A 25,913-nucleotide genomic window follows, 5' to 3' on the forward strand; every position below is an offset into this window, starting at 1 on the left:
AATATCTACCCTTTTCCACTGGTGTAACTGCGAGAGATTCATTCTACGTTATTATATTAGTCATGTTTTAAGCACCATACTCATTCTTGGTATCATAATGTGCTCACTCTTCTGTCCCTCACAAGCACTCACTCCTCATTACTCCTCTACTACATATCTGACCGGCTTTTTCATATTTTAAAACTCGTGATTAGTGACAGAATGAAAGGAAACTATATATAGAAACCGCGTGAGGTACATCTGACTTTGCCTCTATCACATTATTTTCGTAAGTTCTTGATTAGTAATAGAATGAAAGTAAATTATATAAACATTGTTAGAGCAAGTCTGGACAACGTTGGAAAAATGGTTGATGATAGAACTTATTCAATACCTCCTGCATGTAATAGTGATATACAGAACGTGGTATACAGAGAGGCATTGATTACTGAAGTGTTAGGAAGGGAGGTGAAAGTTAGAGGAAGGCTGGACAGCGTTACAAAGAGACCTCGAAGCGTGCCCGTGACTCAGTGGTTCCTGTTGACTCTGACGTAATGGTGGATCAGTAAGATAACTCATAGTCCGTGATAATATTATTTGCTTTATTCATATCACATGGAGCATCACACACCAATGACCAATTACCAGTGACCGTCCAAGTGAATCATATCTAATTATAGTCTATCATTGTCTAATCATGGGAAAGTGTCCATCAAATGTTTCGATACCCCTCAACTTATATAAACCACCTTTGTTTAAGTATAGGAAAGCACCCATTAAACGCCTCCAAACCTAACACAAATTAACATCGTCTAATTATATAAAAGTATCAGTCAAAAGCATCAATAGGTCTTACTTAACAACACAAACTCCATCACAATTCATTAAACCTATAACACAGTACAGTAGTAAGCAAGAAGGCAGCTCTTATCATCTACAAAAAAATGCAATCCGGGAACTCAGTATATATATATCTGACATTTAGTTAATAGACAAAGCAAACGTGACTTACTAGAAACATCAAATGAAACGAGATTCTAAAAAGCGTCAAAGAACAGTGAGTAGTTACGAGGCAGACGGGGGAGGAGGAGAAGGAGGGAGGAGGAGAAGAAGGGAGGAGGAGAAGGAGGAGGAGGGAGAGAAGGGGGAGGAGGAAGGAGAGGAGAGGGTCTATTGAACTCTATTCCATCCCCCAGAGACAAGTTTCAACCCTTTATATGACGTTCTTAGAGACAATACCGTAACATATATATTAGTAATAGACATTGGTCCACCTACATTGATAATCCCCCTATCCCCTTATGGTCCCTCTTACATGCAGTCCTTATCTACATCATTGCCTATTTCGCCTGTCAAACACCATACCGTCGATAGCAATCAAAACAGTGACTCATATAACAGGAGCAGGCAGTGATGACCCTGTATAGATAACATGGTCCCCGTATCCCTCTATGGTGCCTCTTACATACAATCCCTAGCTACGCCCTATCAGACAAAAATACCATTCACTCGTAACCCTGTCAGTCACCACGAAACTAAACCACCACCACAACGTTTTTTTTTTTTGTTTTTTTTTTACAGCAAAGGAGACAGCTCAAGGGCACAAAAAAGTAAACATTAATAAAAAAAAAGCCCGCTACTCGCTGCTCCTAAAAAGAATCCAAAGAGGTGGCCGAAAGATAGGTCAGTTTCGGGAGGAGAGGTGTCCTGATACCCTCCTCTTGAAAGAGTTCAAGTCGTAGGCAGGAGGAAATACAGATGAAGGAAGATTGTATACATTCAAATGCAGCCTATAGGTTCTACTCACTCACGTCGACGCCCAACTACAGGTGTCAACGCGGTGAGTGACGTAAGCGTACCCCAATGGAGGCTTTACAAGTACACCCAAGACAGCCAGAGAGACCCACTGCAGCAGCCTCCAGCCTCCCTCTCACACCGGACAGTACTGAGTGAAGGGAAAGAGGCACTCACTGGTGGCGGTCTGATGCTTGTTAAGGCTCCGAGACAGTTGACGACAGATTCAAGAGTTCACAGAGATGCATTAGCGATCCTCTTCAACAGAGAGACACAGCAGCCTCCTCCTTCTCACAGCGGCCAGTACTGAGTGAAGGGAAGCTGAGGCGTTCACGTGCGGATGGTCTGATGCTTATTAAGGCCCCGAGACAGTTACAAGTGAAGATACGCGAGAGATTCAAGGGTCACAACGAGAGGCTTTGCGGGTGCTTGATTCTCTGATGCTTGTTAAGGTCCGAAAGAGATACAAACAAATATACGAGAGAGTCAAGTGTTCCAACGAGATGCCTTAGAGATGATCTTAGCCTAATTTGATCTTTATAAGGTAGTGAGGGATACATATAGTGCTGAGATGAGGGGAAAAAGAAGAAGAAGAGAGAGTAAAGGAAGTATTAGAAGTAGAAGTAGGAGAGAGAAGAGACAAACTTAACTTACCACAGAGAGACGGAACAAGGAGGAGGAGGAGGAAAAAGAGTACCTAGGGCTTGCTGGTGAATTAGAGAGGCTGGTTAAGGTGATGGGCTGCTAGATATTGACAGGGGAGGAAGAACATGGGTACAGAATGACAGAGTAGCTCCTCGTTTGTACTGTACCCTGCCGATCTTGGGTGACAGGGCGAGTAGATAAAGACAGGGTTGCAAGGTGATTTGAGATTCTGATTGAGGAGTGTTAATGAGGGTGGGGTATCAGGCTTGGCAGGGAAGGGAGGGGATCAGGGCAGGGTAGCAGGGTGTCGTCTGGAGTGAACTACCCTGCCGGACTTGATAACGTGAGTGATTACGTCATCCGCGCCGCCCAGCTGGTACACAAGATGCTCCCACCTGTGACGGGGGGGGGAGGGGGAGTCATTACTACTACTACTACTACTACTACTACTACTACTTACGATAAAGAAAACAGGGCAAGGAAAAAAAAAGTCACTCGCTCACTCGCTCACTCACTCACTCACTCACTCATTCATTCTATCAATCTATCTATTTACTTATCAATCAATCAGTCACTCACTCACTCACTCACTCACTCATTCTATCTATCTATCTATTTATCTGTCAATCAATCAATCAATCAGTCACTCACTCACTCACTCACTCACTTAATCCTCACCTCGGAGCGTCCAGGAGCAGCATGTCAGCCACCTTGCCGGGCTGAAGGGAGCCGTGGGAGTCTGCCTTCTTGAGGGCGTGGGCAGCGTTGAGCGTGGCCGCCGTCAGTGCCTCGTTCAGGGTGAGCTTGAAGGTGACGCAGGCCAGGTGCATCACGAGGGGCTGCAGGGTGAAGGGTGAGGTAGGGTGATTAGGGTACGGAAGAGTAAGGGACCAACGTAAGAGAGGAGGATTAAAGGAAGTAGGAGAAAGAGAAGAGAAAGGAAGGTGAGGAGAAAGTATACAAGAATCACCAGAAGAAGGAAGAGGAGAAAGAGGAGGGGTAAAGAAAGTAGAAAAAGGAGAAAGACGAAACGAATTGAGAACATACCATTGAAAGACAGATAGGAGGAGGAGGAAGAAGGAGAACGATGAGGAGAAAGCATAGAAGAAGAAGGAGAAGGAGATGAAAGAGGATTAAAAGAAGGAGAACGAGGATGAATATAAGAAACAGCAGAAGAAAGAATAATAGGAGAAGTAAAGGAGAAAGTAGAAAAATGAAATATAAGAAGCAGAAGAAGAAGAAGAAGAAGGAGAAGAAGAAGAAGAGAAGTCGGAGAAAGAAGAGACGAACTGAACTTACCATCGAGAGACTGAAGAAGGAGGAGGAGGAGGAGGAGGAGGAGGAAAAAGAAGAACAAGGGAGTGAGGAAAAAGCATATATGAAGCAGAAGAAGGAGGAGAAGGAAGTATTAGAAGTAGAAACAGGAGAAAGAAAAGGAGAAATTAGACAAACTGAGCTTACCATAGACATACAGAAAGCATTAGGGTTAAAATCCGATCCCAGGGCAACAGGGACACCAGCCTCGATCATTGCCCGGGCAGGAGGCGGAGGGAGGCGCAGGATGTAGGCCGTGGTGGGCAGCAGGACCCCCACGGAGCCTGCCTGGGCCATGGCGGAGATGCCCTCTGGTGATACCTCCTCCAGGTGACTCATGGCCTCAGCTCCGAGCGACGCCCCCATCTGTGTGAAGTGGTGATGATGGTGGTGTTGAGTGGTGGTGATGATGGTGGTTAGTGATGATGAAAAAAAAAGGTGTTAGTGATATGGTAATGATAGTTGTGGTGGTGATGGTGGTAGTGGTGACGACTGGAGTATAATACGTGGTGGTGTTGGTGGTGGTGATGAGCCTGGTGTTGAGAGTGGCAAAGGTGCTGGAAGTGATGACGGTGTAGTGGTGATGATAATGGTGGTGGTGGTGGTGGTGGAGTTTAAACACCGTGTAACATATGAACAAAGAAAAAAAGTAGTAGTAGTAGTAGTAGTAGTAGTAGTAGTAGTAACATCATCATTATCATCATTATCATTAGTAGTAGCAGCAGTACAAATAGATTCTTAATAGCAGTAGTAGTCGTAATAGTAGCAGTAGCAGTAGTAACATAAATAAATACAACCGCGTTATGAGACAAAGGGACAGAGAGGAGGCACCCCTTATAAACACTAACTCCTATAGGCCTCTTAAACAATCACTACAGGTAACCATCATTAAGGGCAAGTAAGCAGTAACAGTAGCAGCAGAAGCAGTATAGCAGTAGCAGTAAGGTAGGACACCCTCACCTCTGCCCCGCCCAACGCGCTCAGCTCATCGGCGTGGAAGTTGAGGATGAAGCCTAGTCGACGCCCGGCCTGAAGGATCTCCCGACTCTGGTCCACGGAGAAGACGCCGCGCTCACAGAACACATCCACGGCGTCCACACACATCTATAGTAGTAGTAGTAATAGTAGTGGTAGTAGTAGTAGTAGAGGGGGGAGGAGGAGGAGGAGGAGAAGGAGGAGGAGGAGATGTAATAGAGGAAGGAAAGGTTACGTTACAGAAATCCCATAAATTTTTCCCATGACTCAGCTCCTTATTTGGTATAATTTTGGGGGAAGGAGGAGGAGAAGGAAGAGGAGGAGGAGGAGGAGGAGGAGGAGGAAGAAAGAGTGGGAAGAAAATTAGAAGAAAAAGGAAGAAAAGACAGAAAGAAAACGAAAAAAAGAAGAAAAACGGTACGGAAGAGAGAGAGAGAGAGAGAGAGAGAGAGAGAGAGAGAGAGCGTGGTGGGAGCGGATGGCAAGTGTCAATAAGTTATACAAGAGTACCAGAACTCATTAAGAACGGGATGTGTGTGTGTGTGTGTGTGTGTGTGTGTGTGTCGCTGGAGCAAAGGAAACACACACGCACACACACACGCACGCACATGTATTCTCTCTCTCTCTCTTCTTCTCTCTCTCTCATTGCTAGACATTCCAGGAAGACATAATTGTTTTCTGCGTCTGAGAGAGAGAGAGAGAGAGAGAGAGAGAGAGAGAGAGAGAGAGAGAGAGAGAGAGAGAGGACACTGTAATAACCTTTCTTCAAGACTTTTCTATTATTACAAGCAACTTCCTTCCTTCCTTCCAACCGTTTCCTTATCAGACACTTACTTGGGTTATTTTTACGCCTAATGTGATATGCAACTTCCTTCCTCTCATTTACATATCATTCCTTCGCCGTGAGTCAAGCGCCCGTATTACAAGCTCTCCCTTCCTCGGCTTTCCCCTTGAGATCACTTCCAGCACAGCATATTCGTTCTTTCTTTCGGGTCTAACAACAACTATTATCAAAGGCCACAAAGGAGATGAATCGGGTTCTCAAGAGTGGTTTTTCACGTTCACGCTACAGAAGCCTTGTCAAACTATCACCAGGCTCATAATAATATCCATGGAAACACTACTAACACAGCAACCTCTACGAAAGCTTTACCAAACGTACGTGTGTGTGTGTGTGTGTGTGTGTGTGTGTGTGTGTAGATGACTGTTATCTTCATCAGGCTGTTTGTATGTATCAGAGATGGAAATATAGGTGTTCGCGCGCGTGTATGTGTGTGTGTGTGTGTGTGTGTGTGTGTGTGTGTGTGTGTGTGTAGAAAAATAAAGTTATGCAATATGATTTGAAAAGTAGTAGTAGTAGTAGTAGTAGTAATAATAATAATAATAATAATAATAATAATAATAATAATAATAATAATAATAATAATAATAATAATAATAATAATAACAATAACAATAACCAAACCATTCATTCATCCTCGCTTTCAGACTCAATCCTGGCACGTGCCTTCCTCTCAAACAACAAAGGCTAATGTGAATATGATAAAGTCCTTTTTTCCTCGGCTTAATCCAGTGACTGACTAACGTGCTCTCTCACCCGCCTTGAGCCTTAAAGATACACACACACACAAGGCTCGCCCGGCTACCTGCGATGTCCCTCTCGTCCGTCATTCCTGTTACACTGTTACTGAGCTATTAACTTATTCCCATCTTTATAATCTCTCCTTGCCTAATTGTTCACCTCCACTTTGCTTCCTCTCATCTTTATTCTTCTTCCTTTGCTAGCTCCTCTGTTCTGCTGTTTGCTTTATTATTTATTTATTTATTTATTATTATCTTTATTGCTTTCTTTCCCTTCCCTCATCATTCACTTCCATTTTACCTTCTTTCATCTTCATTCCTTTTTTTTCTAGCTAGCTCCAATATCCCTCACGTCTGTCTTTCATTCTCTTCCTTATTTATTTTCTTATTCTCATCTTTATCACTTTTTTCCCTTATCCAGTCATTCGTTTCTACTCGTTACTGATTTCTTTACTTTCTCTGATCTTTATTAATTTTTCCCTTTCCCAAATATTCACTTCCACTCAATTCTTATGTTAGGACACGAAAGGAAAGGAAAGGAAAGGGAGTAAGGAGGAGGAGGAGGAGGATAAGATATGAGGAGAAGGAGAAAGAAGAAGAGGAGGAGACAGTAGAGAATGATTAAAAAGAAGAGGAATGAGAGGAAGAACACCTAGAACTTGAAATAAAGAAGGAAGGAGGAGGAGGAGGAGGAGAAAGAGGAGCATAAGATCTAAAGAGGGAGAGAAAGAGGAGAAAGAAGAGGAGACAGAAAAAATAATAATAAAAAATAAAATAATGAGAGAAAGTAGACTTAGAACTTGAAATAAAGAAGAAAGAAGGAGGAGGAGGAGGAGGAGAAGGAGGAGGAGCATAAGATCTACAGAGGGAGAGAAAGAGGAGGAAGAAGAGGAGACAAAAAAATAATGTAAAGTTGAGGAATGAGAGAAAGTACACCTAGAACTTGAAATAAAGAAGGGAGAAGAAGGAGGAGGAGGAGGAGGAGGAGGAGCATAAGATCTAAAGAGGGAGAAAAAGAGGAGGAAGATTATCAGAAAGGAGGAGAAAGAGAAAGAGGAGGAAGATTATAACGAGGAGGAGAAAGAGTAGGAGGAGGATGAGGGTACAGGATAGAATAATTAAAAGAGATGAGAAATGAGAGGAAGTACACCTGAATTTACACCTGGGCGTACACCTGGGCCTTATAACGGGGTAAATGCGTAGCGTGACCTTCAGTACGATAACACACAAGGATTCATGAGACGTGGAAGTGCGCGGAAGTCTGCAAATTAACCTCAGGAAAGACCATACCACCCTCAAGGAAAAGACGGCCCTTATTCCTATACAGTTCGGAGCCTACACACTGACATTGTATAAGGCTTTCGTAGAGGTTGTGTTAGTAATGCCGTGGGGTCCTCAAGGGAAACACGGCCCTTATTCCTATAGATTTCGGAGCCTACACACTCACATTGTATAAGGCTTTCATAGAGGCTGTTAGTGTTTCCATGGGGTAGTTTGATGAGCCAAGGGATAGTTTGATAAGACTTCTGCACCATGAACGTTAAAATAACACTTATCAGAACCCGACTAACCTCCTTTGTGTCCTTGGAAAATTCACACTTACATTCGATAAGGCTTTCATAGAGGTTGTGTTAGTGTTTCCATGGGGTAGTTTGATGAGCCAAGGGATAGTTTGATAAGACTTCTGCACCATGAACGTTAAAATAACACTTATCAGAACCCGACTAACCTCCTTTGTGTCCATGGAAAATTCACACTCACATTCGATAAGGCTTTCATAGGGGTTGTGTTAGTGTTTCCATGGGGTAGTTTGATGAGCCAAGGGATAGTTTGATAAGGCTTTTGCACCATGATAACCTAACTAACCTCCTTTGTGGCCTTCATAAATAGTTGTTACCAAGACCATTCTATACATATAACCCCTTGCAAAACATATACATATCCTCCCTTGCAAAGAAGAAGAGGAGGAGGAAGAGGAGGACTGGAATAGGTAACAAATACACATCCCCTTTGCAAAATGTACGTGCAAAGAAAAAGAGGAGGAGGAAGAGGAGGAGGACTGGGATAGGTAATATATATACATACCCCGTTCCAAAATGTACGTGTCACCCCTTAACGTAAGAACTGTCGAGTGTCAACATACCTCCCCGGCGTCCACAGCTGCCCTCACCGCCGGCAGCTGCTCCTCAACCACCCGCCGCGTCGCCTCCTCCGCCGTCAATCCCCTGCGAAGGATGTGAAGGATGCAGACAACTCAGGTAAGGACAGGACAGGTGAGGGAGGATGGGGTGGAGGTGTGTCAAGGGATGCAGATGTTTTGCTGGTTGGGGAAGGGAGGGGGGGGATGTGAGGGGGGGTTGTGTGTGTGTGTGTGTGTGTGTGTGTGTGTGTGTGTGTGTGTGTGTCTGTAACACACACACACACACACACACACACACACCTGCCTCCCAGCACCCTATTTCTCCCTCCTCCTCCTCCTCCTCCTCCTCCTCCCCGACACCTGTTTACTTACGCAACTCCCCACCTGCCTTCACCACCACCACCACCACCATCACCACCACCACCACTATCAACAACAACACCACCATCTTCTCATTCCATTTAAACCACCTCCATATCACCACCTTCACCACCATCTTCTAACACCACCATCACCACCGCTATGAATATTCTCTAGCACCAGCATCATCACCACCACCACCATCACCACCACCACCTAACACCACTATACATACTTTTAATCTCCCCTCGTATCTCCCCTTTCCCTCCCTTCATCTGGTGGTGGTGATGGTGGTGGTGGTGGTGGTGATAGTGGTGGTGGTGGTGAGGTTGACAGCGAGTGGGAGGTGATGGACAGTAGCGAGAAAAAGGTGAGTGGGTGAAGGAAGAGGAGGAGGAGGAGGAGGAAGAGGAGGAGGAGGAGGAGGAGGAAGAGGAGGACTGGGGTAGGTAAGTGAAGCTGAATACAGAGAAATTATGTATGAGAGAGAGAGAGAGAGAGAGAGAGAGAGAGAGAGAGAGAGAGAGAGAGAGAGAGAGAGAGAGAGAGTTAAAAGAACACGTATCAAACAGGATTAAACTGTCCTTCCCCTAAATCTATCAACAGTGGCGTCTGGCAGGGCTCTATTCTATCTCCCACCCTCTTTCTATTGCTTATTAATGAGCTTTACCAATAGAAACTGTCCTAGCCACTCGTACGCCAATGACTTTCATGCTATTACTCAACTTCTTTTGACAGGAGAAAGAGGAGAGAGAAGGGGATATGAAATGAGAAACTAGACATCGCGAAAGAAAAGAAATGAGGAGAGAAAAAGTGGAGAATAGAGGAGAGAGAAGTTCTAGGAGGAATTAACTTTTAAACTCCTTCCTTCTTCCCTGCCCATTCTCTTCCTTTCCTTCATCTCTCCCTTCCTTCTTCTTTGCTCCCATCTCCCTTAAGTTAGCGCCCTTCCTCCTTAACAGAGAGGCAGAAGAGAACTCAGACTTACTTGGGGACGGAGTGGGCGCCGCAGAAGGTGGAGGAGATGGTGAGGGGAGCGAGGGGCCGAGCTCTCTCCAGGACACGCAGCATCTTCATCTCGCTGTCCACGTCCAGTCCATATCCGCTCTTGCACTCGACCAAGGTAGTGCCTGAGGAATAGATAGATAGATAGATAAACAGATAGATAGATGGATAGATAGGTAATACATATAAGTGGGTAAGTAAGTAGATATATAGATAGACAGAAAAAAGGATTGATAGAGAAATAGAAGGATAGATGGACGAATAGATAGAAAAAAAGATATTGATAGATAGATAGATATAGACAGATAGAGAGAGAGAGAGACAGATAGATAAATTGGTAGAAATGAAGACTGGTAGATTAACAGATAGAAAGATAAATAGATAGACAGATACAGATACTACTACTACTACTACTACTACTACTTCTACTACTGCTCCCTTCCTTACCTGCCCTGGACATGCGGTGAAGGCGAGGCAGAAGAAGGTTTAGCAGCTCATCCTCGGAGGCCTTGCGGGTGTGATCCACGGTGAAGTTGATTCCTCCGCCGGCCTTGTGGACTTCCATGTAGGTAGCGCCCGCCAGCTGCACGGAAGGAGAGAGAGAGAGAGATAGAGTTCAATAGCTATAACTTGAGGACTTGAAAATCTTCTATATCCTGCACGAAGAGATAGCGTCCAGTAACCCTACCTAGAGGAATGGAAAACCTTGAGCTAACTAGCGTTCTATATGTTCGCATGCCGTCATCCGCATTGCCTGTTTCATTCCACTACAGAACACATACTACAAGCTTCCCTCCCTCAAACGTCCCATTTCCCATCTAGTTTCCAGTTCCGATGTAAAAGTTTCGTACACATTCTCGTTAGAAATTACCCATGAACGAAACAACCTCTGGGAATACCAACACAATCTCTACCATGAACATAACCTCTACCATGAACTAAACTATCCCTGGCAATACCAACACAACCTCAACCATGAACTAAACTACCCCTGGGAATACCAACACAACCTCTACCATGAACACAACCTCTACCATGCACACAATCTCTACCATGAACGAAACTAACTCTGGGAATACCAACGCACCCTCTACCATGAACACAACCTCTACCATGAACACAACCTCTACCATGAACTAAACTACCCACGAAAATACCAACACAACCTCTACAAAAGCCTTCCTGAGCATGCGTGGGTGTGTAAGCCTTGCAATGCCTGATAATATAGGCCTCACCTTCATCGCGAACTCGTTGACGCGGTCCCCTGCCCAGACGGGGTGAGTGTGGGCGTCCACCAAGCCGGGAACTACCACGCCTCCCTTCGCGTCCAGCACCTCGCCCCACGATGCCCCGCGGAACTGGGCCTCCACCTCGCTGTCCAGGCCCACGGCGGCGATGAGACCAGCCCTGGGGGAGAGAGAAAGAGGGGAGGGAGAGATAGATAGATAGATGGATAGATAGATAGATGAATAGATAGATAATTAGGTAGAATAGAAAAAGTTTAAAAAAATGTATAGTTAAGAGCTAGACAAACATTATTATTATTACTACTGTTATTAGCTACTACTACTACTACTACTACTACTACTACTACTACTACTACTACTACTACTACTACTACTACTACTACTACTAATCTAATCGCTTATTTTCATGCTATTCCAACATACTTTAAAATCCTAGGAGAGAGAAACAGGCTTGAATACCTTATAAATCTCTTGTATAGTATCTGAGAACCTACAAAAATCGAATCTGAACTACTACTAATACTACTACTAATAATAATAATACTAATTCTAATACTAATGCTAACACTGCTTCAAACAGACTCCTTCACTCACTCATCCACAGCCACGGACACGCCCTGGTCCTCCGTAGCGGTCACGATGCTCAGGTTGTCCATCTCCTTCCCCGCCTTCACCCGCTCGCCCGCCGCCCCGACCGCCACGACTTGCCTGGCGCCCCGTACCAACAGACGCATGGCTCGCCCGCTACTGCTGCCGCCCGCTCCTCCGCCCTCCACCTGTTTCTGCTTCTTCTGTTGCTGGTCGCTTTTCCCACTCATGCTGTTGATGTATATGTAGTTAGAGTGTTTAATGATGTAGCTTAGGGTGCTTGGGGAGTAAGACTGATGATAAAGGTGAGGAATTAGGGAATGAGAAAAACGTGTATTGAATCTGAGAGGTTGGGGAGGATGGGAAGAAGTCTGGGGTGACTGGGGAGTAAAATTGGGGATAAGGATGAGGATTTTGAGATTGGGGAAAGGCTGGGAATGAGGGAATGAGAGGTTAGGGAAGAAAGGGGAGGAGCTTGGGATGGGTAGTTAGACTGAGGTATGGGTTGGGGAGAATGGGAAGTGAGATTAGAGATAAAGATGAGGAATTAGGGAATGGGGAAGGCTGGGAATGAGGGAATGAGAACGTGGAGAGGAAGGGGAGAGACTTGGAGTGACTTAGGGAGAAAGGGAGACGCTTGGGGTGACTGGGGAGAAAGATTCGTGATATAGATGAGGATTTAGGGAATGGGGAAGGTACGTATCGAGGTTGGGATGGATTAGGGAAGGCCGTGGGTGGGGTAGCGTGGTGCGTGTGGGCGTGCGGGCGCGCGGTGGTTGCAGGGCGTCGCCTACCGTTGTGTCTATCGGCGTTTAAAGAAGCGTCGGTTTGTTGCCCTTAAAGGTTACGTACGTGGGGAGAGCCTAGCCAAGCCGCCTCCCTGCCTGGCCTGCTCGTCTGTCTCCCCTCTTCTGCGTCGCTCCTCCCCACTCCCCAGCAAGCTCCCCAACGGCACTGTAGCCTTTCCTAACCCTCCCTCTTCCTCCTCAGCCTTCTAAACCCCTTCTATATTCTTCTTCCCATCCCCAGTCTCTCCCGTAGCTAACCATCTTCTCCCCACCTCATCCTAACCTCCCCATTCTCCCCACCATACCCAAACATGCCTGCCCTCATCTCTCATCGTCCCTCACCCACTTCCTCCTCCTCCTCTTCCTCTTCTTCTTCCTCTTCGCGTCCTGCCCGCCGCGACAAACAAGCTGGCAATTTTTCAGTCACCGCCGAGTGGCCAAGACTACCCACATGCTGTCCAGAAGACCACCTATCAATCCGGACTCTAGATTCTCTCGAAAGGAGGATCAAAGATGAGCTACAGGGGGGCAGCATGAGCCAAGCAAGATGGCACCACTATAAACACTTTCCTGCGCCAAAACCAGGCCCCACCAAGAAGGCCTACCGGCTCCATAGGCCAAAACGTAAAAAAAAAATGAATAAATAAAAAACTGAGATCGTTCCTACATTCCCCTCTTTCTCCTCCTACTCTTCCACCTCCTCTTCCTCCTCCTCCACCTCCTCCCAGGCTTGGTCCACCTTCTCACGTCTCTACTAATTGCTCCACACCTCCATTCTTACCTGTGCTTAGGCCGTGAACAGGTAAGGAAGAGGCTGATTAAAAGTGAAAGTCAAGCTCCACAAAAACACTGGTTAAAAAAGAGGGATAGAATAGAGTTGGTAGGATAGAAAAAGAAGGTGAAAGGATAGAAGAAGATGCATAAAACAAATAATAGGAGATGGGGTTAGGTGGTTAGGGTGGAGAATGACGAGGAATGAAAAGAAAAAAAATGTGATAGAAAATAATAGAGAAATAAGGAAAGAGGAGGAAATAGGAAAATAGAAATTGGAGATAATGAGGACAGGCGATTAATTTTAAAGGACGGGTAGGATAGACCTGGTAGAAAAGAATAGAGGTAGAAATAGAAATAGAGGTAGAATAGAACTTTAACAGATTATAAGGAAATGAAAGGCAGAAAATAATGAGATCAGAACCTTTTTGAAATCATGTGAAGTAGAAATAGATTTGAACTCCTTAATAAAAATGTGGAATGGAAGGTTGGTATCAAGTATCACACACACACACACACACACACACACACACACACACACGAAATCACTCCACCAGGAAAGGAAGCGAAGAGAAAGAGAATGAGTGACACATGAAAAGACCATGTGTGTGTGTGTGTGTGTGTGTGTGTGTGTGTGTGTGTGTGTTAGGCTTACTTCCCTCCTTAACCCTGTGTGTGTGTGTGTGTGTGTGTGTGTGTGTGTGTGTCCTTCAGATGAACATGAGACAGTTGTTACCAGGGCACTTTGGTTTGGGCGGAGGAGGAAGAGGAGGAGGAGGAGGAGGAGGTATGGGAAGAGGAGGAGGAGGAGGAGGAAGAGGAAGAAGTACTACCATTTCACCATAATTCTCCTTTTCATATCAGGGTGGAGGAGGAGGAGGAGGAGGAGGAGGAGGTGGAGGAGGAAGGAAGAAGTCTTATTACTACGAGGAGAAGAGAGAGAGAGAGAGAGAGAGAGAGAGAGAGAGAGAGAGAGAGAGAGAGAGAGAGAGAGAGAGAGAGAGAGAGAGAGAGAGAATAAAAAAAACAAGAGCTTACGTAAATGTGAATGAGTGAGAGGAAGAATAAAGTATAACAAAAAACAAAGAAAAGCAACAAGGAAAGAAGGAAAAGAAGGAAAAAGAAGAAAACAGAGAAAACCATCTTACCTTTACCTGGTCGAGATGAGAACTGTGTGTGTGTGTGTGTGTGTGTGTGTTACCCTGCCCGACGCCAAGCCCAGTCAGCCAATCAGAGCAGGGCACCGTACCACACCTCTGCCTTGACCAATCACGATACACACACACACACACACACACACACACACACACACACACACACACACACACACACACACACACACACACACACACACACACACACACACACACACACACACACAGTCATTACTTTATTAAAGATTTTCTCTCTTCTTTCTTGGAATAAATAAATGAAATGGATAATAGATAAAGAACTAGGATTTTCTGTTAATTTTTTTTTAACGTTTTTTTAGTACGATATGTTGGACTTCACTTACACACAAACACACACAAACGCACAAACTCACAAACTCACGCTCTCGCTTCTTTATATAAATGTTCTAATGCTTTTTTAAACGCTATTTGAACCTTTATCTTCTCCCTCTCTCTCTCTCTCGTCTCTTCCCTTATACAAAAATGATAATGTGTTTCGATCTTACTCAATTCCTTATATAACTCTTCCAATGCTCTGCCTCTCCCTCTATCTATCTATCTATCTATCTTCGAATCTATAGTAAGGCGACTGGATCTTCTTATATGCATTCCACTCCTCCTTACAGTACGAGATCTTGGATTCTCGTCGCTGGGGGTGGTGGTGTTGGTGTACTTTTTTTTTTTTTTTGCATCTTTGAACTTGTTTGGGTAGGGGAAGATCGTGTCTCTGGCAGTGGTGTGTGGGAGGGGAGGGTGGGGAAGGTGTCTCTGTGTGTGTGTGTGTGTGTGTGTGTGTGTGTGTGTGTGTGTGTGTGTGTGTGTGTGTATTGGGATCATGTGATAATGTTGTCCATCACCTCCTCCTCCTCCTCCTCCTCCTTCTTCTTCATCATCATCATCATCTTATTCTTCTCCTGCTCGAATTTATAATCAATCAAAGAAACTAAGAAAAAGAAGAAGAAGAAGATGATGATTATGATGATGATGATGATGCAAAGTTGATAATGATGATAAGGATGAAGAGGAAAAGGAAGATGTGAAGAAGAAGAAGAGAAGGAGGAGGAGGAGGAGGAGGAGGAGGTGAAAGGGGAGGGAAGGGAACAGAATGGTATCTTATACAATTCACACACACACACACACACACACACACACACACACACACACACACACACAACTTTGCATGAGATTAATGTTGAGAGAGAGAGAGAGAGAGAGAGAGAGAGAGAGAGAGAGAGAGAGAGAGAGAGAGAGAGAGAGAGAGAGAGAGAGAGAGAGAGAGAGAGAGAGAGAGAGAGAGAGACTGATAAAGAAAGGGGAGGGAAAAGAGGATTAGGGGAGGAAGGAAGAGGAAAAGAAGGGAAGGGGAGAGAAGAGGAGGGAGGGAACGGGAGGAAAAGAGGGGAGGGGAGGGAAGGAAAGAAAGAGAAAGGAGGGGAAGGAAAGGGGTAGAATTGAGGGAAATGGAAGGGGAGAGGGAAGGGAGGCTGTGAGGGGAAGGAGAGGGAGAGGAGAGGGAAGGGAGGGGGGGGGAAGAGCTGGTAAAGGGGAGGAAAGGGAGGAGGGTGTAGGGGTCGGCGCTCCCCACTCCCCCATCAATCTTGCAGGGCGGGGCAGAGAACAAGACCAGGCCCGCCGCTTGCGTGGATATTTGACTGAACACGACAAGGGGAGGAGGAGGAGGAGGAGGGAAGAGATGGAAACAGAGAGAAACAGATGAAGGAATAGGAAAGAAATAGGAGGAAGAGGAGGAGGAGGAGAAGGAGGAGGAGAGGGAAAACAGGGAAACATATGAGAGAGGAAAAGAAAAGGAAGAGGAGGAGGAGGAGGAGGAAACGAGAAGAGGGAAGAGAGAAAATCTATCTCTATCTACCTGTTTATCTATCTATCTATCTATCTATCATTTAATGCAGAATAAATTAATGAGGCAAACTCTTAGGCGACATAGCGACCCATTTCACACACACACACACACACACACACACACACACACACACACACACACACACACACACACACACACACACACACACACATACATATATTAAAACACAACGTCAAATTCTCGTCACAACCTTGTCAAACTACCCATAGAAATAACACTAACACAACCTCTATGAAAACCTTATCTTATGCGTGTGTGCGTGAGAGCCCCGAACTATTTCCAAATGCCAAAAATGAGTTTAGTCGGGTTGTAATGAGTGATATTTTAGGTCCACGGTACAGAAGAACGGTCAACCTACCACCTGGGTCATTAAACTGCCCCTGGAAATGCCCAAAACGCCTAGGAACGCCTTGTCATATATTATGTGTACTGGGCGCTGAACGGTTGAAGGATGGCTCTGTGTCTCGTCTTTTCATATAGTTTGCCGCCTCGCCGCCACCCTGAGATGCCTGCTAAATCTGTCTCGTGTGCTGGCAGTGTTGTGGAGGCGGTACTAGGCGCAGGAGTGACGCTTCGACGCCCGAGTGACGCCGGAGACAGACAGAGTGACAGATAGATAGACAGGCAGACAGAAAGAAAGAAAGCGAAAGAGATAGAGAGAAAGAGGTAATGAGAGAGAAAGAGAGAGAAAAAGAGACAGATAGATAGACAAACAGACAGAAAGACAGACAGACATCCAGATAGACTGATACACAGACTGAACAAAAGAAAGATAGAGAAATAGAGAGATAGAGAGAGAAAGAGATAGATAGATTGAACCAGAGAGAGAGAGAGAGAGAGAGAGAGAGAGTGAGAGAGAGAGGGGGAGCACTTACCTAACAGCAACATTTGAAAAAGGCTTTGATTCTCCTCCGATTTTGATCCTGAAATATATATAAAGAAAAAAAATAGAAGACTGAAGAAAAGAAAAAGAAGTTGGATGGATTTGACACATTAGAAAAGTTCCGATATATATATTTTTTGAGACGAAGATCAAAAGAATAATAGAGGTAATAAAAATAATAATAATAATAATAATAATAATAATAATAATAATAATAATAATAATAATAATAATAATAATAATAATAATAATAGTAATGTAGTAATTGATTCATATAGTTATTCAATTTATATATACATTAAATTCATTGCTCTTATCATTATCATTATTGTCATTACTAATTCATAAGATTATTTGAAGCGGAAGGAAAGAAGTCGAAGTTGAGAAGGAGGAGGAGGAGGAGGAGGAGGAAGACGAAGGAGAGGAAGATGAGGATACAAAAGAAGGAGGAGGAGGAGGAGGAGGAGGAGGAAGAGACAAGGAAAGGAGGAAGGAGGAAAAGGAAAAAAGGGGAAAAGTGGAGGAGGAGGAGGAGGAGGAAGAAGAATAAAGAGAGGAAAAAGAGGAAGAAGAGGGAATGGAGGGAGGGGAGAAGAGGGGAGAAGAAGAAAAGGAGGAAAATGAGGAGGAGGAGGAGGAGGAGGAGGAGGAGAAGACACATCCCTCCCCTCTCCCCCTCCCCCATCACCGTTTTCTCCATCAATATCGACCCCGGAGAGAGAGAGAGAGAGAGAGAGAGAGAGAGAGAGAGAGAGAGAGAGAGAGAGATTGCTCGCACTGAACGGAGACAATTACCAACTCGATCATATTTCAGCTCAATTAGAAGAAGAAGAAGAAGAAGAAGAAGAAGAAGAAGAAATCAGTACCTTAGGAAAAACAAACGAACAAAATAACACAAAAAATATATAAAAACACACACAGAGAGAGAGAGAGAGAGAGAGAGAGAGAGAGAGAGAGAGAGAGAGAGAGAGAGAGAGAGAGAGAGAGAGAGAGAGAGAGAGAGAGAGAGAGAGAGAGACGAACTGACTGGGAAAAGAGCACACACACACACACACACACACACACACGCACACACACACACACATCACCTCACCTCCTGACGTCCTGCAGAATACTATAGGCATTGTGGTGGTGATGGTGGTGGTGGTGATGATGGTGGTGGTGGTGGTGGTGGTGGGTGTTATTGAATCTATTGTAGGCGTCGATTGGAGGGTGAAATTGAGCGTAAAAGACCGAGGAGGAGGAGGAGGAGAAGGAGGAGGGAGGAGGAGGAAGAGGAGGAGGAGGAGAGGCAGGAAGTAGTTTAGAAGGTGAAGAGGGAGAAATCGAGGAAGAAAACAAGAAAGGTGAGGACGAGGAGGAGGAGGAGGAGAAGGAGGAGGAGGAGGGGGAAGAAGAAGAGGAGGAGGAGGAGGAAGGAGAGGAACTTCATATTATTTTCTAATGGCTGTTCTTGTTCTAGTTTTTCTCTTCTTCTTCTTCTCCTCGTCCTCCTCTTCCTCCTCCTCCTTCTCCTCCTCCTCCTCGTCCTGGCTTCATCATTGCTGGTGCTTCTGCCAACACCACAGCGGCCAACACCACCACCACCTCCACCACCACCATCAACAACAACAACCACCACTACTGCTACTCTCAATACCTCAAACCACCACCACCATCACCACCACCATTACCACCATCATCACCAACACTATCACCGCCATCACCGAATCGAATAACCAGAGGAGGAGGAGAGAGAGAGAGAGAGAGAGAGAGAGAGAGAGAGAGAGAGAGAGAGAGAGAGAGAGAGAGAGAGAGAGAGAGAGAGAGAGAGAGAGAGAGAGAGAGAGAGAGAGAGAGAGAGAGAGAGAGAGAGAGAGAGAGAGAGAGAGGAAGACTACACTAGGTAGGTCTCGGCTCAAACCAGGTCATGCCAGAAATTGAGTTTGTCACCAAGTATAGGTCACTCATCGCCACTCTGCAGTCACATAGAGCCAGGTAGAGTCACATAGAATCACACAGAGCCACATAAAGCTATCTGGAGCCACCTTGAGTCACCTGGAGCCACATAGAGCCAGGTAGAGTCACATAGAACCCCACAGAGCCACATAAAGCTATCTGGAGCCACCTTGAGTCACCTGGAGCCACATAGAGCCAGGTAGAGTCACATAGAACCCCACAGAGCCACATAAAGGTATCTGGAGCCACCTTGAGTCACCTGGAGCCACCTAGAGCCACCAGGAGCCATCGAGAGCCACCTGGAGCCACCTAGAGCCACCTAGAGCTACTTCGAGTCACCTAAGGCCACCTGTTTTCCCTTATCTGTCATTTAGAACCATTTAGAGCCACCTGTCCTACCTTACCTGTCATTTAGAGTCACTTAGAGCCATCTGTCCCCCCTTACCTGCCCCTTAGAGCTGTTTAGAGCTACTTAGATCCATTTGTCCTCCCTCACTGTCTCTTAGAAATGCTTAGAGCCACCTAGACCCACCTGTTCTCTTTTACCTGCCCCGTAGAGCTATTTAGAGCCACCTAGAGCCACCTGTCCTCCTTCACCTGCCCCTTAGAGCTATTTAGAGCCACCTAGAGCCACCTGTCCTCCTTCACCTGCCCCTTAGAGCTATTTAGAGCCACCTAGAGCCACCTGTCCTCCTTCACCTGCCCCTTCGAGCTGCTTAGAGCCACCTAGAGCCACCTGTCCCTCTCTATGATGCTTAAGAGCCGATGAGACGGAGATGAGCAGCGAGGCCACGCGCATCTATAGAGCCGGCCACCATCTTTACCTTTTGGAGCCACCGGGAGCCATTTAGAGCCACATAGAGCCACCTGACCCCATATTCTCCCATTTAGAGCCTCCCTTCCCCCCTTCCTATGAACGTCTCTCTTCCCTGCCCCCCCACCCCCCTTAGAGCGCTCCCGCCCCCCTCAGCGTCCCCCCTCGTCGCTATGGTCACCAAGGTCCTCTGTGTGACGCCGCCGCTGCCTCGTGTCACGTCCACCACCTGATGCCCCGCGCCGGCACCCTTCCCCGCGGACCCGAAGCACTCGAAGCCGCCCCTCGAAGAAGAAGAAGAGGATGATGATGATGAGGAGGAGGAGGAAGAAGAGGATGATGATGAGGAAGAAGAAGAGGATGATGATAATGATGATGAAGAAGAAGAAGAAGAAGAAGAAGAAGAACAAGAACAAGAAGAAAAAGAAGAAGAGGAAAAAGAAGAAGAAGAAGAGTGAGGAAGTAAGAAAGAGGAGAGGAGGAGGAGGAGGGAGAGAGGGAGTCAGAGTCCGGATGAAGAGGACGAAAACAAAAACAAGAAGAACAAGAAGAACAAGAGGAAAAAGAAGAAAACGAAAAAGAAGAAGGTAATGGATCACCTTATAATCTCTTTCGACCCTCCCCCCCCCCCCCCCAGCGACCCCCTTTTGGAACTTAGGGTAAATCCATCAGGGTTAACCTTCTGTCCCTTTTAGAAGCTAGATAATTCTCCTACATGCCCTTACAGTCTTCTTAAGCATAAATATCACAGACAAAACACGAGTGAGGGATTTTGTAGACGTGGTATGTGTTATATAGTGTCCATCACCACCACCACCACCACCATCATCACCACCACCACGATAGTCAACACCACTGGCTTAGAGGAACCAGAACCAATAAGAACCTGTGCCCGGAACCTCTTTTAACCTTTTGTTTTGGCTTAGAGGAATCAGAACCGCTCAGAACCGATCAGAACCTATACCCAGAACCACTTGCGCTCCTTTGTTTTGACTTGGAGGAAACAGAACCCATAAGAACCTATATCCAGAACCTCTCCTAAACCTTTGCTTTGACTAAGGGGAATCAGAACCGCTCAGAACCGATCAGAACCTATTCCAGAACCTCTTGTGCCCCCCTGACTTAGGAGAAGAAGAAGAAGAAGAAGAAGAAGAAGAAGAAGAAGTGAGTGAGTGAGGGAATGAATGAGTTGGTGAGGAAGGAGGGAGGAAAGGAGGGAGTGGAGGAAAGGAGGGAGGAAGGGAAGAAGGGAGGGAGAGGGAGGGAGAGAGGAAGGAAGGAAGGAAATATACCTCCATAGTTATGAGTGGAGGAATGTGGAAGGGAGGAGAGGGAGGAAGAGGGGAGGAGAGGAGGAGGAGGAGGAAGAAGAGGAGGAAAGAAGAGAAGAGGAGAGAAGAGGGAAGGAAAGCAGTGCATGTGGTATGAGAGAGAGAGAGAGAGAGAGAGAGAGAGAGAGAGAGAGAGAGAGGAAAGGGAGGAGGAGATGGAAGGGGAGGGAAAGGGAGAGGAAGGGAAGGGGAGGAGGAGGAGGAGGGGAGGAAGGGGGGAAGGGAACAGCGCCCCCCCCCCCCGTCCAGCGATCAATAACTCGACCTTGTTAATGTCCCCCTGACCCAACTGGGGAGGGGAGGGGGGAGGGGGGAGGAAAGGGGAAGAAGGGGGAGGAAAAGGGGGTTGGGGAGGAGAATTTTCCGTGGACATAAGGGAATAAACGTGATTTCTCTCTCTCTCTCTCTCTCTCTCTCTCTCTCTCTCTCTCTCTCTCTTTTCACTTTTTTTGGTCATTTTCTACGTTATTTTCCATTTTTTTGTTTGTCTGTCTGTTCGTCCGTCTGTCTATCTGTCTCTCTCTCTCTCTCTCTCTCTCTCACACACACACACACACACACACACACACACACACACACGTGCAATATAAACCACACCTTCCCCCCCTCTACACACAGTCTCGTCAAACCATCACTAGGCTCATAAAACAACCCATGGAAACACTATATACTAACACAACCTCGACGAAAGCCTTACCGAATATGTGTATAAGCCCCGATAGGTTTAATAACATGGGCCTTAAATTCATAATCTTAAAACAGAGGCCGTGTAAAACTATCACGAGGATCACAAAACAGTCCATGAAACCCCAGCAGCTTCTGTGACGAGAGGCTTTTCAAACAGGCGAACTTAGGTGCCGAGGAGTTTTAGAAGACGGACTTCAGCTTGCCATACGAGGAAAGACTCAAACAGTTAAACCTGCATTCTCCAGAAAGGCGAAGGGTGCGTGGAGACATGATCGAGGCTTATAAATGGATGAAGGGCTTTAATAAGGGAGACATTCATAAGGTTTTGTTGGTAAGAGAACCGGGTAGGACACGAAGTAATGGGTTTAAACTGGATAAATTCAGATTCAACAGGGACATAAGCAAAAATTGGTTTACAAACAGGGTGATGGATGAGTGGAATAGGCTTAGCAGTCATGTGGTGAGTGCCAATACAATTGTCACATTCAAAAATAGATTAGATAAATTCATGGACAGCGATATTAGGTTGGGTTAGATACACGGGAGCTACACGGGAGCTTAGGTTCAGAGGAGCTGCCTCGTACAGGCCTACCTGCCTCTTGCAGAATCCTATGTTCTTATGTTCTTATGTTGCCAGGGCAGGAACTTAGAGGAGACGGGCTTCATCTCGCCTTTACTATCCTATACCAGCCCGGACTAGCCCAGCCTAGGAATTCGTAGTCCCAACACACCTTTGCCTCCTCGCTGGCGGCTTGCATGGGACTAAAGGACGCTCGAACATAATGCAAACTACTGTGACGTATACTGAGATGTTTGGAGAGACGCTCTGTACACCCACACAGTTAGCCTACCCCTTGTCTGTATGTCTGTCTGTCTGTTCGTTACTTGTTTCCCTGTTTCTCTGTCTTTCCGTCTCCCTAATGTAGTGTGAGTCATTTCCCTTGTAGAGGCAACAGCAAAGAGTCAGTCAGTCAGTCAGCCCTTCGTCAGCCATATATATACGCCTTTCCCACGGATAAGTGTGTGTGTGTGTGTGTGTGTGTGTGTCTGAGAGAGAGAGAGAGAGAGAGAGAGAGAGAGAGAGAGAGAGAGAGAAAGAGAGAGAGAGAGGGAGGCATTCAGACCCTCGCTTACCTAGTCTGTTTAGTAGTCTGTCAGTCTAATGTGGCAATGCTATGGTCGACAGGTTTCCCCACACGGCCATCTGTCACCCCGCTCTTCCCTCCTTCCCTCCCTCCCTTCTTCCTTGCGCTGTCTTCCCGCTAACCACTTATAAGAAAAAGTTCCCAGCCTAACCTACCAGTCCCGCCTACTTGGACATTTCGGAGCACACACATACACACACACATACACATATGACAAGGCTTTCGTATAGGTTATGTTAGCAGTATTTCCATGGGTAGGTAGGTAGTTTGATGAGCTTAGTGATAGTTTGACAAGGCTTTCGTATAGGTTGTGTTAGTAGTATTTCTGTGGTTAAGTAGTTTGATGAGCCTAGTGATAGTTTGACAAGGCTTTCGTAGAGGTTGTGTTAGTAGTATTTCTGTGGTTAAGTAGTTTGATGAGCCTGGTGATAGTCCGACAAGGCTTTCGTAGAGGTTGTGTTAGTAGTATTTCCGTGGTTAAGTAGTTTGATGAGCCTAGTGATAGTTTGACAAGGCTTTCGTATAGGTTGTGTTAGTAATATTTCTGTGGTTAAGTAGTTTGATGAGCCTAGTGATAGTTTGACAAGGCTTTCGTAGAGGTTGTGTTAGCAGTATTTCTGTGGTTAAGTAGTTTGATGAGCCTAGTGATAGTTTGACAAGGCTTTCGTAGAGGTTGTGTTAGCAGTATTTCCACGGGTAGGTAGATAGTTTGATGAGCCTAGTGATGGCTTGACAAGTTTTCTGCAGTATCATTGGCCTGTATTAAGACATCCAGACCAGTTTTAATGCATTTTCTATCTATCTATCTATCTATTTATCTATTTATCTATACCCAGGGATGCCTCAATTAGCTTAGAACACCATAGCAACAATAGAAGCATAAACAATAGAACAAAAAGCTATCAATAACTATCTATCTGCCTATTTATCTATCTATCTATACCTCCATTAGCTTAGCGCATCATAGCAACACGACTCGATTCTGTTACGCCATCTGGACCACCGCAAGTGAAGGGATCGAATAGCCGCACCGAGCCTAAGTGAGGGAATCGAATAGCATATGTGTATTAATCTTTCCTTACGTCTATATTTATACCTCGGGGTGAGTCCTGAGTGCCAGGCAGTGCCGCGCCCAGGGGCGTTACCTGCTAAGGACCTGTCCCTCCCCCCTCCCTTCCCTCTCCTCCTCCCTTTCTCCCACCCCCCCTTCTCTCGCTCCTTCCTCCTTCTTCTGTTCTGTTCTTTAGGTGGAGTCAGGGAGAGAAGGAAGAGGGAGGGAAGAGGAGGAAAAGGAAGAGGAATAAGAAAAGGAAGAGGGAGGAGAAAGGAGAGGGAAGAAGAGAGAGGAAGAGGAAGGAGGTGCCTGTCCCTTCCCCTTTCCTCTCTCCTCCCTTTTCTCCCTTCCCTTCCCTTTCTCCTCCCTTTTCCCTTACTTCTTAGAGAGAGAGAGAGAGAGAGAGAGAGAGAGAGAGAGAGAGAGAGAGAGAGAGAGAGAATAATAAAAAAAAGACCCTCGCATGCAGAACAGAGTAAGTATAAGGAAATTTCAATGATCAACGCCGGTGTAGAAAATTAAATCACGGAATATGATATACTTTACATGAGGGTGGCGGCGGCGGTGGCGGAGGCGGTGGTGGTGGCGGTAGCGCGAGGAACCAGAGGAATGCAACACACACACACACACACACACACACACACACACACACAGGATGCCGCTGAGTGGGGGAGTTTACAGGAAAAGTTGCCGGGAGGGAGAGGGAGGGAGAGAGAGGGAGCGCAGGGATGCCATGATATCGTACTCACCAAACAAGATTTTCCCATATCTAACGCATAATGACTGCACAAAACCCTCTATGATTAACACTTCTAGCAATAAATATAAATAGGTATCGTTAGTTTCGTGGGTGGGACATTTTTAAGCCTGAAATCGGGAAAAATGAGAAGGCGAGAACGACAATTTGGCAACGTTGAGGGAGCGGGAGGGAGAGAGTAGGAAGGCGCGGTTCGCAGGAGTGACTCAAGAAAAATCGCCACGTCGGGTAAGGAGCAAGACCCGAGGGAAATTAGGCAAGACGTTAAACTGTGTCACGGGAACGTATATATAAGTAATTTTGGCGAGGTAGGAAGGTTGGTAAGAAGGAAGGAAGGAGTGGTGTTCTACTACGAGTCGTGCAGGAGGTGGGGTGGTGAAGGATAGGAATAGAGAAGAAAAAGGAGGAGGAGGAGGATGGTGATGAAAACGAGAAAAAAGAAGAAGAAGGAGGAAAGAGGAAGAGGAGAAAATGAAGAAGAGGTTTAGCTTAGAAATGATGGAAAGGAAAAGAAGTATAAGAGAAGAAGAAAAAGAAGAAGAAGAATTAAGAGAAGAGGTAGAGAAGAATGGAAGGAGTGAGAGAAAGGAAAAAAAAAGTTCCATTCAGAGAGAGAGAGAGAGAGAGAGAGAGAGAGAGAGAGAGAGAGAGAGAGAGGTAACATTAGCTTATCAAGAAGTCTGTATGTAGTTCATTCCTTGATTCTCGTAACTTCAGATGGTAAAAATTGAGAAATATATATTAAGAAAAAAGTTATCAGTGAGCAAGTGTGTGTTCTAGGTTTGATTTCCGTGACTCCAGATGATAAAAACTAATAAAAAGAAAAGTTATGTTAGTCTATCTATATGATTTTTGTTAACTCCAGCTGGTAGAAAACAGAAAAATACATAGTTATTAATAAACGTATGCGGACTATAATGAGCTTGAATTTAATAACGCCAGGTGGTAAAAATGGAGAAATATAAATGAGAAAAGTTATCAGCAAGCATATGTGTGTTCTAAGACCGTATCTCACTTCCCAGAACAAGACATATATATTATCCCACAGTGAAGATACACAGGA

General features: G+C 45.6%; 1 protein-coding gene across 2 annotated transcripts; it reads right to left on the bottom strand.

Moving 5' to 3' along the window:
* Nucleotides 1-567: 567 nt before the first annotated feature.
* On the bottom strand, nucleotides 568-24,726 carry LOC126986085 (probable imidazolonepropionase). Of its 2 annotated transcripts, XM_050841798.1 has the most exons (11): nucleotides 24,640-24,696; nucleotides 17,117-17,164; nucleotides 11,635-11,859; nucleotides 11,029-11,200; nucleotides 10,241-10,376; nucleotides 9,777-9,918; nucleotides 8,432-8,513; nucleotides 4,693-4,836; nucleotides 3,880-4,098; nucleotides 3,097-3,257; nucleotides 568-2,813 (listed from the first exon to the last, which is right to left on the bottom strand). In XM_050841798.1, coding segments are annotated over exons 1-11 (1,440 nt in total). In that variant the 5' UTR covers nucleotides 24,642-24,696; the 3' UTR covers nucleotides 568-2,704. The 2 variants fall into 2 exon arrangements, with proteins under 2 accessions (XP_050697755.1, XP_050697761.1); XM_050841804.1 differs by lacking the exon at nucleotides 17,117-17,164 and having other exon boundaries at nucleotides 24,640-24,726.
* Nucleotides 24,727-25,913: the final 1,187 nt, after the last annotated feature.

This window comes from Eriocheir sinensis, chromosome 5 (genome assembly GCF_024679095.1).
Source record: "Eriocheir sinensis breed Jianghai 21 chromosome 5, ASM2467909v1, whole genome shotgun sequence".
In the NCBI taxonomy this organism is placed as follows: Eukaryota; Metazoa; Arthropoda; class Malacostraca; order Decapoda; family Varunidae; genus Eriocheir; species Eriocheir sinensis.

Excerpts from the sequence above, each read along its gene's own strand:
- LOC126986085 (XM_050841798.1), bottom strand. Across the intron at positions 4,099-4,692 it reads GCGCGTTGGGCGGGGCAGAG|ATGGGGGCGTCGCTCGGAGC; the intron begins GTGAGGGTGTCC and ends CACTTCACACAG. Across the intron at positions 2,814-3,096 it reads CTGCTCCTGGACGCTCCGAG|GTGGGAGCATCTTGTGTACC; the intron begins GTGAGGATTAAG and ends CCCCCGTCACAG.